This window comes from Corythoichthys intestinalis, chromosome 20 (assembly GCF_030265065.1).
Source record: "Corythoichthys intestinalis isolate RoL2023-P3 chromosome 20, ASM3026506v1, whole genome shotgun sequence".
In the NCBI taxonomy this organism is placed as follows: Eukaryota; Metazoa; Chordata; class Actinopteri; order Syngnathiformes; family Syngnathidae; genus Corythoichthys; species Corythoichthys intestinalis.
In genome coordinates this window covers 22,986,409-23,006,454 of record NC_080414.1, presented here as the reverse complement: position 1 = coordinate 23,006,454, position 20,046 = coordinate 22,986,409, and the positions used below count along the sequence as shown (strand labels likewise).

At 37.8% G+C, this 20,046-nt stretch overlaps 4 protein-coding genes across 5 annotated transcripts; 1 reads left to right on the top strand and 3 right to left on the bottom strand.

The window, feature by feature from the left end:
* Positions 1 to 1,837: 1,837 nt before the first annotated feature.
* Positions 1,838 to 5,241, top strand: LOC130908797 (zinc finger protein 41 homolog). The gene is made up of 2 exons (XM_057824597.1): positions 1,838 to 2,147; positions 2,244 to 5,241. Exons 1-2 carry the CDS (start codon positions 1,970 to 1,972, stop codon positions 3,002 to 3,004), a joined length of 939 nt encoding a protein of 312 aa, XP_057680580.1. The 5' UTR covers positions 1,838 to 1,969; the 3' UTR covers positions 3,005 to 5,241.
* A 213-nt stretch (positions 5,242 to 5,454) lies between these two features.
* On the bottom strand, positions 5,455 to 11,641 carry LOC130908430 (zinc finger protein 182-like). Its single transcript, XM_057823837.1, has 2 exons — positions 11,366 to 11,641; positions 5,455 to 8,494 (listed from the first exon to the last, which is right to left on the bottom strand). The coding sequence occupies exons 1-2, from the start codon at positions 11,541 to 11,543 to the stop codon at positions 7,653 to 7,655; spliced, it is 1,020 nt and encodes a 339-aa protein (XP_057679820.1). The 5' UTR covers positions 11,544 to 11,641; the 3' UTR covers positions 5,455 to 7,652.
* Positions 11,642 to 11,765: 124 nt separating this feature from the next.
* LOC130908724 (zinc finger protein 501-like) lies at positions 11,766 to 14,316 on the bottom strand. Of its 2 annotated transcripts, none has more exons than XM_057824466.1 (3): positions 14,193 to 14,316; positions 13,216 to 13,404; positions 11,766 to 13,113 (listed from the first exon to the last, which is right to left on the bottom strand). In XM_057824466.1, exons 2-3 carry the CDS (start codon positions 13,334 to 13,336, stop codon positions 11,948 to 11,950), a joined length of 1,287 nt encoding a protein of 428 aa, XP_057680449.1. In that variant the 5' UTR covers positions 13,337 to 13,404; positions 14,193 to 14,316; the 3' UTR covers positions 11,766 to 11,947. The 2 variants fall into 2 exon arrangements, with proteins under 2 accessions (XP_057680449.1, XP_057680450.1); XM_057824467.1 differs by lacking the exon at positions 14,193 to 14,316 and adding an exon at positions 13,973 to 14,153.
* An 833-nt stretch (positions 14,317 to 15,149) lies between these two features.
* LOC130909039 (chymotrypsin-like elastase family member 2A) lies at positions 15,150 to 19,347 on the bottom strand. The gene is made up of 8 exons (XM_057825093.1): positions 19,314 to 19,347; positions 19,145 to 19,239; positions 18,979 to 19,085; positions 18,759 to 18,887; positions 18,544 to 18,680; positions 15,655 to 15,806; positions 15,428 to 15,577; positions 15,150 to 15,335 (listed from the first exon to the last, which is right to left on the bottom strand). The coding sequence occupies exons 1-8, from the start codon at positions 19,345 to 19,347 to the stop codon at positions 15,318 to 15,320; spliced, it is 822 nt and encodes a 273-aa protein (XP_057681076.1). The 3' UTR covers positions 15,150 to 15,317.
* Positions 19,348 to 20,046: the final 699 nt, after the last annotated feature.

Sequence of the window (20,046 nt, the reverse complement as noted above, 5' to 3'; positions counted from 1 at the left end):
GAACTATTTTTAATTTGTCAGTTTTACCCTGAAAACCCCCGTTTACAGACATCGCGCAACCGCTTTTGTTTCAACCCAGCCATAAAACGAAGGTAATTAATTATATTTATTATTCAAAATGTCTGTCGTTTTTAGCTTAGAATCATTAATTGATGTCTCATTTTTCGTTTAAAAAAATAAAAAGACTTTAAAAAAATTATTCACTCGCATATTTTAAACTTTTAAACAAATTATGTCACAATGAAAAAAAAATGGTGTCCGTAAAAAAGTCACGGATATCTACCTCATAACTATTGCTTATTTGTATTTTTTCTGTTACTGTCGCATTTTCTCCGATATGTTAGATGATAAATAATCGATCCAAAGAAAAAAAGTTGGGGAAAAAAAACATTTAAAAGGGTAAATATATGAAAAAGAACATCTCGACCACTCCTTGATGTCTGCGATTTCTGCATCGCGACCCTTATTGTATTACCATGTTTCACCCATAAAATCTCAAAATAATCCAGCTGTGACCATTCACAGCTGTGTCTTGACACTCAGTGATACATGCAACATGGAGTTTTTGGATCGAAACAAAGAAAGTAAGCGATAATATCTCGTTAAAGTCATGGCGTCTGTAATTCTGTTCTCGCGTGCTCTCACCTCCAGATAAGGTTTTGCTGTTTAAAAAACATAAAAAAAAAAAAAAAAGCCCTCCTGTTCAAATTTTTTCTTCCCCCAGAAAATTGAGATTTTAAGCTTTCCAATGATGTATCACACATCCATATCGGATAATTTTGAAAGTTGGCTAAATGTGGGGTGTCACAGCGGAAATTCAAGTCACCTGAGTGTTTTCCGCCATATACTGTGAAACTGTGATATTTTGGCTTAAGGCGACATATGCCTCCTGTTGAAGTGTGCAAAAAGGCTAAAATATAAGGCACATCTTAGGTTTTGAGTCAGGAGTCAGGACAGTGTGCATTATCTACAAATCTGTTTGACTTGGCCTGTTTCTAAATGTTAGCTATTAAAAAAAAAAAAAAAAAAAAATCCCGCCACGGTGCCGGGATTGGTGGCGGGGCGGCGCAGGGTCGGTCGCCAACGGGCATACACTCACAAGGGATTCACATGATTACTGGGTTCTAAATCACAGAGATGATTTGTGTACACTCTACCCCTTTCTATCACTCAGCTTTTAGACTCCCCCACCTTCTTCCCCATCTTTCCCTGGTCAACAGGCCCCCCACATGGTGTCAACCGGAAATACATTTAGCTGACGATAGCACCAACATATTAGGAGTTAGTGTAGTTAGGCATTAAATGTATTTCTTGTTGTTGTGTTTCTTCTCTTTCTTCTGTTGTATTTCTTTTCTTCTGTTCCCCCATAACCCCTTCCTGTTCGCTGTTTTGTCATAATAAATGAGGTATGTTGAATGACCACAAAGGGAGTATGTCAGACTCTCAATGTGAAACATTAAAACTGTTCAGACAGCACATAGACTTCCATTCTCCGTGTCAAACAGCTGAGCAGGACAGGTAAAAAAAAACAAAAAAAACTGACTTTTCCAGCATCTGTTCATTCAGCTTATTCTGGGGAAAAAAACGGGTTAAGGCTCGTTTTCCGTGGTGGATTTACCAATTTTTAATCGGGAAACGATTAATTTCTCTCTCTTTTTTTTTTTTTTTTTTTGTTAACGCCCATTAAAACAAAAAATGGAATGAAGTTAGTTTTCCGTTTTTTATTTTCCAAAATTACAAGAAAAAAACGAATAGCCGGAATGTAAATGGACCTACTCTATAATGTTGTTTAGTGAATGGCCCCGACGCAAAATGGCCGACAAGTGACAATGCCCGTTCTTTGGTTTTCAGCGCGCGTCAGTCATCTAGCTGTGTAGATTACCAATACGTATGTCCAAAGCGTTTCCTGAATAAATTGCGAGATTGAATTCTTAGTCCTGTGGAAGTACAGCGACACAAAACATAAAAAATGTTAAAGGATTTGGTCAGAGAGCGACTAATTGCAGTGGCCGACGAAATATTCGAGCTATTTGGAAATACGATAGTGTCGTACGAGGAGCAACTCAGCCACGCGAAAGTGGAGATTGAACGACAAAGACGACAACTGGAAGCTGTTTGCAAAACTCAAATTGTCGTACGCGTCGAAGGTATGCGAACTAAACATTTACTGAATAGTCACAACAACATTTATCTAATAAGGGCGTACGAAAAGAAAACGTTTTGAAATGCGTTTGCCTTCGCAGACGTCCAGCAGCTAATCGATCGACCGGATCGACCGACACAAATGGGGTGCTCCAATCTGAAAGAAGAGGACCCTTCGCAACTCTCCTTTGTTAAAGAGGAAAAGATGGAAGCTGATGTTACAGAGGAAAAAGTGGAAGCTGATGTTAAAGAGGAAAAGGTGCTGATGGATGACGGGCCACCTGAGTCGTCCAAGCTTCATCATGAGAGTCCAAGTGACACCCATTGTGGAAGACCACCACCAGAACATCTCTTATCTCCACTCTCACACAGAGACGGCATGGAAGAATCCTCAAGTGTCAAAGACAATAAACATCTGAAATGTTCTGCAAAGGATATACATTATGGAAACAAGGAAGCTTCACAAACAGATTTCAATAGACACATAAGGAAAAGAGAAAAAGCAGTTCCCTGCTCAATTTGCGGTAGAAAATTTTCTCTGAAAAACTTGAAACGACACATGAAAAATCACACAGGCGAAATGTCAGTTTCCTGCTCAGTTTGTGGTATAAAATTATCTCAGAAAGAAAATTTAAAACGACACATGAGAAAACACACTGGCGAAAAACCCTATGTTTGCTCCCTTTGCGGCAAAGCGTACTCATGTGGCGAAAGCTTAGCAACACACATGATGACACACTTTAAAAAAAAACCTTATCCTTGCACAATTTGCAGCAGTGGCTTTGCAAAAAGCTGGATTTTGGACAAACACATGAAAAATACACACGGGAGAAAGACCCTTTACTTGTGCCGTTTGCAGTAAAGGATTCATCAAGAAGTCAGATATGGTTCGACACATGAGAATACACACTGGAGAGAGACCTTATAGTTGCTCAGTTTGCAGTAAAACATTCACACAAAGGTCAAAGATGAATGATCACATGAAAGTGCACACAAAAGAAAAACCTTTCCCTTGAGGGAGTTGCGACGCAACGTTTGTTAGTAATACACATCTGCAAACACACATGAGAAAACTACTTCACATGTTCAGTTTGCAATAAAACATTCATTGCGAAGTCAGACATGGTTTGACATGAACAAACACCGGAGAGAGACTATATAGTTGCTCATTTTGCAGTCAAACACTTCAGAGAAAGTCAGATTATACTAGTGAGAGGATGCAAAAGAGAACACTTTTTCTTGTGTGACATATTGAAAAAGAAATCCCATCTCGAAACTATAAAACCCTAGATGCTCAATATGTGGCTGCCAGCCCTCAGGGTTCATATGGAATGGACGTCCATCACAGTCAAAGTCAAGGAAATGTAGTCATTTTAGTATCGTTTATTTCTACTGTTCAAATTTACAGTTTAATATTCATCAGAGTATGTGTTGTGGTAGTTAGCTTATTGCATGTTAAGTATTTCATATTTAAAATAATTACTTGCGTTGAATTTTTAGGGTCTTATTTCTGCACTCTGTTCCAGAGCCCTTTTTCCCTTAAAGAATGCTGTGCAATCAGATGCCACGTGTGTTAGATGTGTTTTACACATAAATAAATCTGCTTGCAATGCAGCCAGTTTTTCAACCTCCACATGTTTTTGTTACTATGTGCGCGTGTGTACTCACAGGCTTGTTTTTAAAGCCATGAATCAACCTGCCCAATCTGGCAACACTGCGTATGTATTAAAGATGCACGATAATATCGGTTACCGATAATTATCGGCCGATAATGGCAATTATGACGTCACACCGATAATAGAGATTTTTAAAAATTAAACAGATAATGCAATCCGATAATTTTATACTTTCTTTAGCCTTCAAATGTGTGCAACCGACACAGTTTTGTCGAATTCTGGGCCGGCACCCCAGCCCCTCCTAAAGGTATTTTTTGTCTAATTAAGTAATTAATTTGTAAGCATTATGAATATTAATATACAATGATTTGATTTTGGAATTTACTAATTGCTCAACTTTGATGTGGAAAAAGTAGTGATAAATTGTATTTTTGCACAGTAACATTTCCTCTTTTTTATAATTTAAATTTGTATATATGTATATCTTTTCAATAGAGTTATCGGCTTGACATTATTGGTTATCGGCTGGAAGGAGGAGGTGATTATTGGTTATCGGTATCGGTTGAAAAATGCATTATCATGCATCACTAGTATGTATGAATTTTTGTGTGCACTCAACTTAGACTTTTTAGCAGAGGTGGGTAGATAAGCCAAACCTTTACTCAAGTAAGAGTAGCGTAACTTCAAAATATTACAAAAGTAAAAGTAGTCATCCAAAAGAAGTAGTCAAGTACAAGTAAAAACGTACTCCGTGAAAAAAAATACAGTACTTAAGTAATAAGTAACTTTGTGACTAAGCTTACCGTGTGATATTTTTTAAACTGGTATATTTTTTTCCCAGTACAACATAATCTACAGTACTTGAACTGTTAATATTATACAGTACTATAATCTATAACATGATCATATTATGGCCACAAAAAAAAAAGTATTCAAACTAGAAAAATGAAACATTACTCGCCCAAAGAGCAAGCGTGCCCTTAGTGTAGAAAGAACACCCCCATGAATTTAAAAGTCTATCAATGTCAAATCGCTGCCAAATAAAAACTAGGAGAAAAATTCAAACAAATCTGCGCTTTCGAGTAATGACGACTATGTCAAAAAGTTTAATTTTTACGGCGCTTTAAAGATGCTACGTGATTAACGGTCTTCACAAATCTACCCAAGTAAAAGTAAAAAGTATGGGGTGGTAAAATTACCCTTAAAAGTACATTATTCTCATAAACTTAAGTAAATGCAACACATTACTAGTACTACCCACATCTGCATATGTGAATGTTTTGTCACACAATGAAAACAAATATTTGCAAAAAAAATTATTTGCAATAAACTGAGCAACGTGTTTTTCTTCATTGTGCATTTATTGGAGGTGTTAGTGATCCAACATGAGTCATGATAACAAACAATCAGAATTAAGTGAATATTAATGCATATTTTTTACATGACCATGAAGGTCCCCCGCCCCAAAACTTTTTTGGGGAATCTGACTGCATACTTTAAAACATTTCGTAGTTGTGTGTATGCATGTGTGCAGATAAACTGCTCTGATGAGCATATCTTCCACTGCAAATGGAACAGCTTTCTTACATATGCACCCTTTGATGGAATGCTGACCTGGAGCAACAAACCCCCCCCCCCCCCCCCCTTGTCGCACAACGAACATCGAAAGCCCCCCCCCCCTCCCCCCCCGTGTGTATAATCATGTGTAATTTTAGTTTCCTTACGAGATCTTCCACCACAAATGGAACAACTAAATGGTTTTTCGCCTATGTGCGTTCTTACATGGGACTCCCTATGTCCCCTTTAAGTGAATGTTTTGTTACAAAATGAGCAACAAAAATGTTTTTCCCCTGAGTGTATTTTCATGTACGCTCTCCAGTTTTGTTAAAAAAAATAAAAATAAATGGCTTGTCGCACTATGAGCAACGAAAAGGTTTCCCCCATTTGTATGTGATTTCCTTTAGAGAAAAACTCGAAGCGCAAATCCAGCCAATGGAAAGGTTTTTCTCATGTGTGATCCCAAATGGGACTTTTGGGAGAATGTTTTATTACACAACGAAAAATAAAAGGTTGTTCTCCTGTTTACGTTCACGTGTTTCCAGATGTCCTTTTCGATAGAATGTCTTATCACGCAATGAGCAAACTAATGGTTTTTCTCTACTATGTGTTCTCGTGTGATTCCAAGTGTGTCTTTTGACAAAATGCTTAATTACACAACGAGCATACGAAAGATTTTACTTCTACGTGTGCTCTCTTATGTGATTCCATGGTTATCGTATGCAGGGCCGGCCTTGGCCATTTGGGGGCCCTAAGCAAAATAATGCAAAAGGGGCCCATATTTTTGGCCCTCAATTTCGTCACAGTGTACTGTGAAACCCATACATGCAATCCAACCCATACGTCCAAATTTTGTATATTAATCAGATTTTGTTGCACTGCATACTTCAAACTTCTCACCCCAAATGACTGTAAGTACTTACAGTAGATAACGCCAAACCTTTTTCTAAAAGAGGAAAGAAAGAAGTTAAGGAAGAACTTTTATTTTTTTAAGCTTGTAATCAAGTCTCAAAACTCACAAAAGTCAAATAAAGCAAACTGTCGTAAACAAAATAGAATACAAATGAAACAATTGCCAGATTGGGGGCCCCCTAGTGGTTAGGGGCCCTAAGCAGCTGCATAGTCTGCGTATAGGCTGGGCCGGCTCGGATCGTATGATGGAATGTTTGACCACTGGTTGCACAGCTAAAACTATTTTCTTCTGTGTTTCATCATGTGTGTTTTCAAACTTTGCCTAAAAAAAGTTTTTCTGCACAATGAGCAACTAAAGGGTTTTTTCCCCAGTGTGTGTTCGCATGTTTTACCATGCAGTCTTTTAAGGTAAACGCTTGTCCTAGACACTGATCCGTTGCTTCGTCAGAATGCTACGTTAACTTGTGATTTCGCATATATGGAGCGCTAGATGCCTAATGTGCGCTGTGAATACACCGGGGGCGAACATAATCACTTTTTTGCCCATTTTGTGTCAGTGATATTACTTGGAGATGGCTGTAAGTTGTCCAATTGTCAACCGATTTTCTTATGGCTTTCCCCCCCCCCATATACGACAGACGCAGTAAATTATACTTCAAATAAATGTTTTTTCTTTTTTGTAGATATATCATGATTTGCTGAGTTAACAGTACTTTAGTAAATGAAAACCCTGTGCTTAGGTTTTGTTGAAAAATCCGCCAGAGAAGTCTACTGCTTTAAAATGGCCGCTGCTTAATAACGTCGCTGTGATAGTTTCTGTCTAGCGCTCTATATATTTGATATCTATGCACCAACTTTTCTTCATGTTTCACGGCAGTTTGTAAACTCTACGCTCAATACTGCCACCCACTACCCACTGATCCGTTTAAAAAAAAAAAAAAAAAAATCCTACGCAGGTCATCTAGTCCTGTTCAACAAAAATGAATACAATTTATGCAGATTCATCTTTTTGGATACATTTTAATTTTCTACTCATTTTAAATTTTATAATCACACGTTTATTACCAGCACCAGAAAATATAATTTTCCTTATAACCTTTGTAGTATTCCGTGTTCACTATGCTATTTCATGTTTGTACTTTACGTCTAAATCCTGTTTTAATTACATTTTGTTACACACTTTACAGACTAACAATTGCTTAATTTATTCAACACTAACCTTCTAGTCTATGACCTGTTAGTAAATTAACAAGAGTATGATGTTTAGTTTCCTCTTGCAAACAGCATTTACAACTTTTCAAAAGAATACAATACATGGTCAGATTCAGAAATTGCTTTCACAATACTGTCAACATTTTTCCTTTCCTTTTGCCGTGTGCAGCCAAACTGTTCCTCTGAAAACAGCTTATACCACAAACTGAGCATCTATAAGTTTTTTTCTCCTGTATGCACTCGCATGTGCACTTTCCAGTTTTGCTTAAAAAAGAATGACTTGCTGCACAATGAGCAACTAAAGGGTTTTACTCCTGTGTGTATAACCATGTGTGTTTTCATTGAGTCTTTTCGATTGAACGTTGAACCGCAAACTGTACAACGGAAGGGTTTTTCTTTCCTGTGTGTTCTCATGTGTGATCTTAGCTGACGTTTTACACAGAAAGTTTCATTACACACAGAGCAAGCTAGAAATTTGTGTCTCGTCATGTGTTTAACCATGCTGCCTTTTTTAGTAAATGCTTGACCACAACCTGAGCAAATAAATGTTTTTTCTTCCTCATGGAGTATCTCGTGTTCTACCATGTTTGGCTTTTGTGTAAATATTTTACAACTAGTTGAGCAGCTGAAATGTTCGTTATTTCTTTGATGAGTTCCATAAGTTTGTGAAGTTTTCTTGTTCAGTGTTGTGTCTTCAAAGGAACTCAACTGTGCATTGCCTCCCTCACTGTTGCTTCCCAAAGTTTCTTCTATGATCTTACTATCTGACGGTGGAGTAAAATGGATATTTTGTGTTCTTTTTCCACAGTGTTCTATGCTTGTACTTTGATGGTGATACTGTGAGCACTCAGGGGTTTCGTATGCATCATCTGTCTTCACAGAGATGCAAGCCAGTGGCATTCTATTGACATCAGCCTCCTCCTCTTCCTCCTTGATATTATGGGCCTGAATCGGTCCTTCTTCAACATTTTGATTCTCTTGCTGCAAACTGGAGCTCGTCAACTGCGGTAGAGGTAAGGTAGGTTCTTCCCGACGAACAACCATCTGCTGGGGACCTGTATGACAGCACAGTACATGAGTACAGTAACTGGTTAGCTCCAAAAAGGGTTAATGCGTTTTGGTTGTACTTGGGGTGGCATTTCTATGACACCAAAAAGAGGACACTTTGCGGTACTTAGGCCATGTCCACACGTAGCAGGGTATTTGGCAAAAAGATATTTTTCTGCGGTTTGGCCTATCATCCACACGCACATTTAAAAACCAGGGTCCTTATGAACGATGGGGAAAGTGAAGAAGTGCGAATTCTGCGTTTGTGGCGCCATCATGTGGACATTGATAACCGAAGATTTAACTGGAAACGTCACTGACTGCGACAACCTTTGTCCTCACGTTACACATTAAACCAAGGTTTACATTTGGACAGTTGTTAATCTTACTTTAAAAAAGTAATTAATTACAGTTACAAATTACTTCTCCCAAAAAGTAATTGCGTTAGTAACTCAATTACCTGAATGTAAGAGTAATTAGTTACTTAGAAAAGCTAACTGGTGATAATTTTCATGCTTTTTTTGTTTTGTTTTTTTTGAGGAAAAAAAAAACGGGTCACACAATGTGAAGTTTAATGGGTTTTTGGGACAATTGGGCCTAGCCCAATTCTTTACCCTAAACTTAACTAGACTCAGGGGTATTGCGGATATTGCGATAAAGTAATCTTTGCTATGTGTATAAGTCATTTAATGTTGTGAATCAACCATTAAAGTTGTTAAAATTGCTCCCGTTATTGCATTAGTTCCCCTCTGTCTACTTTCGACATGTGTAAGTTTTAAAACTGTTTCATTGTTTAAAGATTTAAGTCAAGATTTTTTGCCGACTTGTGTTTTTATCTAAAATGCTCATAAGTTTGCTAGGAAGTTTCTCTACAACAGAGCCTTTCTGAGAGGTCAACTGCTTTAAGATGGCGGCTGCTTACTAATGCATCTAGTTCTTTATACAGTGCCCTCCATAATTATTGGCACCCCTGGTTAAGATGTGTTTTTTAGCTTCAAATATATATATTTTTTATTCGAATAATATGGGACCTTAATGGAAAAAAAAGAGAAAAATCCAGCCTTCAATACAAGTGCATTTATTCAGTAAGGGAAAAAATCCCACATAAAGAAAAAAATATTTGACATCAAATAATGTGTGTCACAATTATTAGCACCCCTGGTGTTAATACTGTGTACAACCCCCTTTTGCCAACAAAACAAGGTCTGGGGACTGAGATGCCCATGGGAGGAGCTGGATTTTGTGTCTGGTGAACCATTTCTATGTAGATTTGGCCATATGTTTAGGGTCATTGTCTTGCTGAAAGACCCAGTGACGACCCATCTTCAGCTTTCAGGGAGAGGGCAACAGATTTTGATTTAAAATGTCTTGGTATTTCAAAGCATTCATGATACCATGCACCCTAACAAGGTTCCCAGGGCCTTTGGAAGCGAAAGAGCCCCACAGCATCACTGACCCAACCCCATACTTCACAGTGGGTATGAGGTGCTTTTCAGCATGCGCATCTTTCGTGGCACGCCAGACCCACTTAGAGTGTTTGTTGCCAAAAAACTCAAACTTGGTCTCATCTGACCAAAGCACACGGTCCCAGGCTTCAACTGGGACCGTGTATTAACACCAGGGGTGCTAATAATTGTGACACATATTATTTGATGTCAAATAATTATGTCTTTATGTGGGATCCCCCCCCCCCCCCCCCCCCCCCACTGAATAAATGCACTTGAAGGTTGGATTTTTCTTTTTTTCCATTAAGGTCCCATATTATTTGAATTTAAAAAAAAAATGTATTAGAAGATAAAAAACACATCTTAACCAGGGGTGCCAATAATTATGGAGGGCACTGTACATGTTGCTAATGCCGCCGTGTCTGTCATTTGCATTTGTTCTATATTATGTGACATCTACCGTAGCGTCGTGTGGGCGCAGTTTGTAGGCTATCGGCTACAGTCAGGTAATATTGGAGCCACCTAGCATCGGGTTTGCAACGCCGTTACAACTCCCTTGCCTCCTCCCCACTCCCGCTCTGCTCTCTCGTCTCTGTGAGTCTGTCTTTCTCAGACTTTTTTCGCGTCATTCAACCAACATAGTAACGCAAAGTAACGCACGACTTTCCCGCCTCAGTAACGGTAACGGCGTTGCCAAGATGAGAAAAGTAATTAATTAGATTACTCACTGCTGAAAAAAATAACACAGTTAGTAACACCGTTATATTCTAACGCCGTTATTAACAACACTGCATTTGGAGTCAATTAAACGCGCTTTTTTGCTTCAATTTTTTCACAAACTATTGCTGTGCTTCTTATTGAAGAATTGGTTTTATGGACCATTATTTTTATTGTTATGAATGTACTTAAAAATGAATGAAAGCGGTTGGCTGTGGAAGGTTTTTTTTTTTTTTTTTTTTTAAACAAACGCAATTTTTCCCCGACGCATTAGGGCAGAATCCTCGTTTTTTTTTTTTTTTTTTTAAACCCTGCTAGGTGTAGACATGGCCTTAGTGAGAAAGAATGTAACATTTAGCTCGCAAGCGTACTCCCCACAGCAATGCAATTTTCCAAATGTATTAATTTCCCGTACTAATGATCCTTTCAAGGGTCTTGTGGGTGCTAGAGCCTATCCCAGCTGTATTCTCAAAAAAAAAAAGGTGGACTGAAGTGCTGGCCAGTCACATACATGTAGCATATCTGACGTTAAGGTATAATAACTCTAAATTCCGATTCCGAACATTGGCTACCTGTAGCTGCTTAATGCAATGCACTCACGAAAATACTGGAGTGTGATGCCTTCAGGTCCAACTTTCTTTTTTAATTCAAAACACATTTTACTTCCTTATTAAATATACATCCTTTTTAATATTCATTTAAGTTTTATCAACAGACCTTCCACTCGTAAGACAATTTGAGTGTTGCAAACAGCTTCCGATTGACGTCGTATTCTCTCGTTCTCCTCTCTCACGCGACAAAGTTGCTCCTCGTACGACGCTATGGTTCTTTCAAACAGTCCGAATATTTCTTCAGCGGCCGCAATTAGTCGCTCCTTCACCAACACCTTTAACATTTTGTACGTAATTTTAAAAAAAAATCACAGGAACAATAGGACCTTGTACGCCAGTGCCGATAAATGCACAAACTTCCGCCTCTTCTTGTTGCTTCTTCTTCGTGTTTAGCCGCGATTTGTAAATTGTATTCGCTTTACTGCCACCTATTGGAATGCAACTACTACTGCTTCGGCAATCTAAATTTACGAAATAATGAAGCTGAAACGTTGTTTTCTCTTGTACTGTACTTTTAATGTTGTATTCATGAAACATGTATACAAGGTAGAAAATTATCACGGATGTTTTACCATAAGCTTTTTTTTTTATACCAAACACCCAATGTTTGCTCAAACAATAACATCTCTCAAGACATCTAATACAAAAAACACATGGTCTGTTTTAGATGCTGCAATATTGCAGTACACTACTGTAAGACATGATCTCCATCTTTGTCATGAGTCCTCAAGTGTACAGATAAACTTCTTCGATGCGCATAGCTGTTGTCACAAACGGAACATCTAAAAGGTTTTTCTCCTGTGTGTATTCTCATATGTGAGTTCAAATATGACCTTTGTTTGAATGTCTTACTACATACTGAACAAACAAAACGTTTTTCCTCCGTGTGTGTCATAATGTGTGCTCTTAAGCTTTGACTAAAAATAAATGTTTTGCCACAAACTGAGCAACTAAAGAGCTTTTCTCCCGTATGTATCCTCATGTGTGATTTCATATAGTCTTTTCGAGAAAATGCGGAACCACAAACTGAGCAAAGGAATGGCTTGTTTCCGTTGTGTGTTCTCATGTGAGATTCCAGATGTGCCTTTTGTTTGAAAGTTCGACTACACAACGAGCAAACAAAAGGTTTTTCTCCTGTATGGGATATCATATGCAAATCCATGCTTGACTTTAGAAAGAATGTTTTACCACAAGTTGAACAACTAAATGGTTTTTCCCCGGTGTGTTTTGTCATGTGTGTTCTCAAGCTTTGCTTAACAAAGAACGTTTTACTACATAGTGAGCAACTAAAGGGTTTTTCTCCCGTGTGTGTTTTCATGTGTTTTACCATACCATCTTTTAAAGTGAATGCTTTATTGCAAACTGAGCAACTAAAGGGTTTTTCTCCGCTATGGATTCTCATATGTGCTACCATGTTTGGCTTTCTAGTAAACAATTTACCACATATTGAGCAGCTGAAATCTTGAAATGTCTGACGTTTCTTGGAAGTTTTCTCCCTTTTAGACCATCCTAACAGTTTCTTAACACGTTCACAGTCTTTGTTGTTCCTCAAAGGTTCTTCCATATCATCACTGTCTGACAGTGGAGCTAACAGGTGGTTTGATGGTGGTCCTCCACAGTGGTCTCCACTAGGACTTGGACAATGAAGCTCTGAAAACTCAGGTGGTTCGTATTCATCAATGTCACTCTTCATACAGACGCAAGTCAGTGGCAGCTCACTGACATCAAACTCCTCCTCTTCCACTTTAACATAGAGGAGTTCTGGATCCTCCTCTTCCCTCTTCATGTAGTTCAGCTGTGCGGTCCCCTCTTCTTTAAAATGGGGGGCTTGAAGAGGAAGTTCCCCCTGAAGGACTTTAATACAAAGAAAAAAATCCACGAACAAATATGGTAAGAGTTGCCAACATTAAAGCTATTTTAACTGTTTTTGTTACCCTCACAGTCTTTGTTGCTTACCGCAGTTTTCTCCCATGTTATCGCTGCCTGACAGCGAACCGAGAAGTCTGTCTGCTGGTGGTCCTCCATACTGGTGTCCACTTGGAAAATGAAGATAACGGGTTTTGTCTTCATGCTTCATTAAGACATCAATCAGATGAGGTATTCAATCTGTTCCTTTTCAATTTACATGAGCTGGGTATCTTCACACTGCAGTGAAAAGGTCGGAGAATCAGGCAAGAGCAAAGACTAGCAATTATCTGATTGCAGGACCACAATAAATTATCAGGAGCATTACACAAGAGCAAAAATACAAACATTTTCATGCTTTAAAAGATTACTTCACTGTCACATGCCTGGCTCAAAGCACATGACATAAATGTTGGAGGCCAATCCAATGGCAAAGGTTTATTGAAACCAAGACTTGGGAAAACAAAGTACTGTAATGTGTATGTGCGAGTATGTGTGCTTATTTGTGTCTGCAAAAGTGAGGTATCTGAAAAGAATATCCAAAACCAACAAAGGAGCTAAACCAATACATGTGTATTTGGACGGGAGATCACTTTTATATGTGATTGGAAGGCCAAGTAAACCCAGGGACAACTTTCCTTAGTGCACTCAATATTTTTATTTACGTTTGCATAATATATCATATTCACATATGCATGCTTTACTCTTAAGTAGTCGCTTGACGGTAAATTAACTTACTTCGACAATAACATGAAATGTAAATGTAACTGGGTAGCACGTCAAAAGGTATACTATATGTTTGTCTTACCTCATAAAACTGACATCATTACGTTTTGCACGGCCTTATTGGGTAAATGTAAGTTATTCGGTCTAGTTTAGTTAAGAACCTTCGACCCGTCACATATACCCATTTTGAGTGTTTGAAGTGGGCGCTTCCAATTGTCGTCGGGGTCGTTCCTCCATTTACGAAAATATTGTTGTTTCCCAAAAGATACAACAGTGGATGTCACAATTAAACGTTTTCTTACCAGCAATTTTTATGTTCAACGTCCGCGACACACAGTCATTTGCTAAATTTGCTAAGCATATGCTTTTCTTCTTCGCAATAAACTGATGCTTTGAAACTACCACGGTGAGTCACTGCCGCCACTTGGTGATATGCAAAATGGTATGCAGTTTCTATAATTATTTATTTATTTATTTATTTGGGTGGTCATTTTGGTCAGAAAATGAACTCACGAAAAATAAGCACAGAGTAAAACATCACATTAAAAATTAGAAATTTGTTTTAGACCTTGATGGTGGTGTTTGTTTTCTCCAAATGTTTGTGTTTGTCTGCAAGCGTTTTCTGAATGAGCCCCATGTCATATGTAAACATTTGGGTATATGGAAATTGCTGTTTAATCTCATCTTTGAACCTATTCATTTCTTTTCACTTGCAAAGCAAAGACCTGGAGGGCTTTAAAAACTAGTACAAATGTCTATGACTCGGATAAAAAAATTCTTACCAACATTTATCTTTTTTCACCCTCCACATGTCCATAAGCTTTCAAGGACTTCTTACAAGTAATCACATTAACAGGTTTGCACAAGAATACAACTGCAGTACAAATAATGCGCAAAGATGCAGTGAATTACTGTAAAACAGTATTTTCTATCGTTTTCATTTGTCAAAGTATTTCAATATTTCCACCACAAATGGAAGAGCTAAAGGGGTTTTCTCCTGTAGGTGTTCTCATGTGTGTCCATGTGATTCCAATTGTGACTTTTGTTAGAATGCTTTATGGCACACTAAGCAACCTATAGGTTTCTCTTCTGTGTGGGTGTTATCAAGAACTAATAGAGGAATGTTTGGACTTTCTTGAACTACTTTTGAACTATACTTTTCTCTTACACCCAGTTTGTCTCTTTTATTTTATATACCAAAATCTGAGATAAAAATATTATGTCTATTATTTAAAAAAAAAAGTAGTCTTTGTAATATAAATCAATTTACAGTAATTTGTCCTTTTGCATCACTGCAAATGACAAAAGTTCCAACACTCCAGATGTCAGTGGCTCATGTGTTACTTATATAATTATTTTGACAAAGTATATTTTTTTTCCAGTAGATTTTATTTGAAACCCTGTATGGACCCCTGTCAGTCTGCAGCCTATACGTCCTGAATGATCTGTGGGTGAAAGCGATCAAAAGAGAAATTGGTCAGACAGATTCACATGCTTCTCCTCAATAAGAGACCAAGTTTAGTATGGGTGTGCTTACAGAGTAAATCCAGTCATGGAAAGAAGAGACTCTGGTGAAGACGGTGGGTTTGGAAAGTTGGTTGCACCTCCCGGATGGGCCGTAGCTAACCACCCCGTGGATCCTCCATTCTCCGTCGGTATAGCAGTTTAGGGGTCCCCCAGAGTCGCCCTGTTGGGACACCCACAATCATGCCACAATGAGTGGTGTGAAGGAAGTGGGATAGAGTGTGGAGGGTTCTGCCACACCTGACAACCAGAAACGACTCCATCGCCACCGGCGCACAGCATGCTTCTCAGGGCGATGCCTCCCCACCAGTCCTGCTGGGAACATACTGCGTGCTCCACCACTTTGATGGGGGACACTTGCAGGATGTCAGGGGTCATGCTTGATGCTTCATCTGGCCAAATGCAGGAATCGGTGCAGTTAGATCAGTCTTTCACTTAGTGATGGGCGATACCAGTGATTTTGGATTCGATCCGATACCAAGTAATACCAAGGCCAAATATTGCAATCCTGATCCGATATCGATACCGGTTCATATTTTATATATCTATATCTATATATCTATATATATATAGATATATAGATATAGATATATGTGTATATACAACCCTGCAGAGTTGTCAGCCATTCTGATGATATCTAATGTACAACAACAGCAAGCACTCAAAAACTAATAAAAGTCTCTTTGTGTCAAATATGCATTGCAATGGAAAAACTGCTGCTTTTAATAACTAGCAAAGCAGTTCCCCTACAAACTCACAAACCAATCCATCAACAACAAAATCTGATTAGTCAGTCTCACTCTTTAAACATGACCCTTAAATTCATATGCACAGAACATTTCCCTGCTACACGTGGTATTTGATCACATTTTAATCTACCTAAGTTAAATATTTTGAATCTAATTAAAGAAGGAATTAATAGTAGCATGTTACCGCCCTTTAATGATAGATCATTAAAAACAAATCCTATACACAATAGTCACTTGCAATTAAAAAAAAAAAAAAAGAAAGGAATAATAGCTAATGTTAGAAATACAGTAAGGGGAGATGTGTGTATTTAAAATGTTAAGTAATAATTCATATATTTTTTAAACCCAACTTGCTTGCTAGTAGTTCACTTGACTATCCTATGGAATGTGACGTGGGCTGATTTGTCCTCATTGTATCAAAAACTAATTAAATGGAGAGTCACATTTAGGTTACAGTAATACTTCACTGTTAAATATGTCACTATGGTCATTTTACTTTTTTTATATAATGCGGTATGAACTTTGCTTTTCACAAACAAGATGTAGCTATAACTTTCCATTACAAAGCATATTCAATAGTGCTGCAAAGTTCTTTTTATGTGAGATGACAAAAACGCCATATTTATCGTTTCATATTGCACATCAGCCACTAATGCTTATATCGTCTCTGATGATCTATTAGCACCTACGTTACCTGGATAACTCCTGCCTTTCGCAATCGCCCCTTCTAAAATACTTTGCTTTGCTTCGGCGGCGTGCTCTTGTCTTTTCTCGTGTCCTTCTCGGCTTGAGCGGCATGTTTTTCATTTAATTCGTCGTGTGCTTCGGGATGCATGTTTCTTAAGTGTTTCGTGAGGCTTTTGGTATAACCAGAATATCTGACAGTTTCGGCACAAACTGTGCACTTAGCCTCGTTGCTATTTATTAAAATGAATTATGTCCAAACCAGACTTCTTTGACAATCCGTCGTCGATGCACAGCCATGCTACCAGGTTGGTAGTATTAGCTTTCAAATGTTTGTTTGGTGTGACTGTGTTGGTGCCTCGTGAGAGGGGCGGAGGAAAAGCATGCTGATCGACATATGATAGGGACGTAAATGGGGGCGGGAGCAGACACCGGTGCTCTGCTTACTTACAGTATGTGCGTGCACTGCTTACGTGCTTGTAGAACACGAAAGGCAAAAGTCGTACAAAAAGTGCACAAAAATATACCCAAAAAACAGACAAAGAAAATATAATATATTTATTCCAAATATCGATACTTTTGCTTGGGGATCAATACCTAAAACTTAACGCGCTGGATCAAAATATTGATATTTTGGTATCGATCCGCCCATCCTTACTTTCAATGAAGATATTTAAAAGTATGCGGAGAAAGTCCTCCTTTTTACTTTGCGCTTCAAACTTCGTGCCCTCAGTCCATCGTGGATTTTTTTTTTCAATTAAAATAAATAAATAAATGCAGTATTTTATAGAGCTGTCCCTATCCGATCACGTAATCTCTCACTCTTGCTCCTGCCGCTTTTCTTGGTCAGGCAGTGCACTGGAGTTGCTTATTAAAGTTAATGATGATTGACAGACGTTAAGGTTCGATCTTGCCAGAGACGCTTGGATCTCGAATCTTCAAAGAGCCGCATCCATCAATCAATGTTAAACTTCTTAAACAGTTGCTGTGGCAACTCATCGTAAGTGAGCAGCTTGAGTTGATTTTAGTGGGCTCACTAAATGAAGCATTGAATAAAGCCAAGCATGTTTCTAGTTTATTCTCGTTTAAAAGTAATTCAGTGGGACAATAACATGTTTAAAAGTTATCATAATTATTACATTTGAAGTGCTTACAAACCACTTATTAAAACGTAATATATATACATTTCTTATATGTATCTCTTTCCAATGCTAAATCTAAATAAATAAATTGAGGAGGGTAGGGGTGAGGGGCGCTGCTTTGCATTTTTTCACTTATCGTGGCAGGTTCTGGTCCCCGTTAACCGCGAAAAACGAGGGATCACTGTAATGTATTTGCTTTCTGGTGTTAATTTGTTTTCTATTTAACTTTCATTTCAGTTTCATTGTTTTATATCATTTTGATTGAATTTTACAGTATTCAAATCTGTTTCTTTAGCATTTCATTTTCATGGTATTTTAGTTCAATTCAGTTTTGAACTTCATTTGTGACATTATATCAGATTTATTTTACATTGTATTATTTCATTTTTAAATTTCATTTCCTTAAAAAGATTTCATATTTTATTTTTTTTCTAGTATTTGTTTTTATTCATTTCAATTAAATTTGATTCCATCCAAGTTTTTAAATTTCAATTTTATTCTCATCTTAATTTAACTATTTTATTTGGGTTTCCTTTAAAATTTTCTTGACTTACAGTCCATGATCCCCCAGCCGGTGATGTAACAGGTGAAGTTGTGAGGCAGCATTTCTCCTGCCCTGGGCAGGTTACCGATAGCGACAAAGCCGTTATGATAAACAGGCTTGGCCAGCCTCAGGATAGCAATGTCATTTCTAATGGAGAAGCAAACATATCCACATTAAAATTATGGATTAAGGGGCTCGATGCAACTGGATGGATTTGAACAATACCCAATGCCAAGGTTGCCCGTCCACTGGGGATGCATGTGAATCTTTTCAACCTGAATGAACTGCTCGCTCCCCTCGTATTCATACAGGTTGTATTCTCCTACCACTACACGGTACTGGCTGACATCCTTACTAAAATGCATGTAACAACACAGTACATCAGCAAAAATGTTGGTTCCAACAGAATGGCATGTGTTTTGTGGTTTTGAAAGTAAAACCAAACCTGAGAATACAGTGAGCTGCCGTCAGGATGTAAAAAGCACTCACGAGGGAGCCTCCACAGATGTGACTAAATGAACCTTGGTTGTAGGAATCTAGCTGCAGGGAAGCCTAGAAGAAAATGGCAAATTAAGCAGTTTTATGACGAATTTTAGGGTGTTGGGGCTCACCTGCCATTTCCAGGTGTTTGGTTTGGCATTACTACCTCCAATGACTCTCTGGTTGTTCACGTAGTGGTTGAAAGGTACCTCAGCACCAATCAGGCCTATTTTTTTTTAACCAAATAAGTTTTTCATGTAATGCTACAAATATTTTGTTGCATTAAATAGAATATCTTACCGACACAGCAGAGGAAAGTAACAAACCAAATCATGTTGGAAGACTGAATGGAGAATTGCGTTTCAACATTTTATATTACTGTAGTGGGACCTTCAGTTAGATAACTACAGGGCGCGTTGCCAATGCGCAAACACCTTTTTAAAGTTTAAAAAAAAAAAAGTCTTATGTTTTACATTCATACGGATAGTCATCAGCAAATTAATGTATTATAATGTACCTTATACCATGTTTTTGTATGTTTCATTAGCATTCTAAATTTGCAAAAATGACCTATTATCATAGATGGGAAATGAACAGGTGTCATGTTATTTAGAGTCAACTTAAGCATCTGCCAAAGTATATAAAAATTCCACTTTGATATGCCTTAGGCAAGGTTAAGAACTGTGAAACTGATTTTATTTGTTGCTGATTTTTAGTAGTTTAACCAAACTTATGTGTGTCACGAGCTTTTTGTTTTCATTTCAGAAACAAATATAGTACAAAAGAAATACATTTTATTATTCATTTATTTTGTGACTTGAGTTCGAGTCCTGTTTTTTATTAGCAGTAGTGCGTTTTTTTCTGTTTTGGTGTATACTGTAATGTTAATTGAAATTGATTAAACTTTGTCTCTTTCTGATTACTCATTTATTTTCAGTAACAATTATTGTTTACTCGGCGACTGCTTAGCGACATGGCTTCATAGACTAAAGCAAACAATCCCAGAGTACAATTCGCGCACCAATCAAACTCA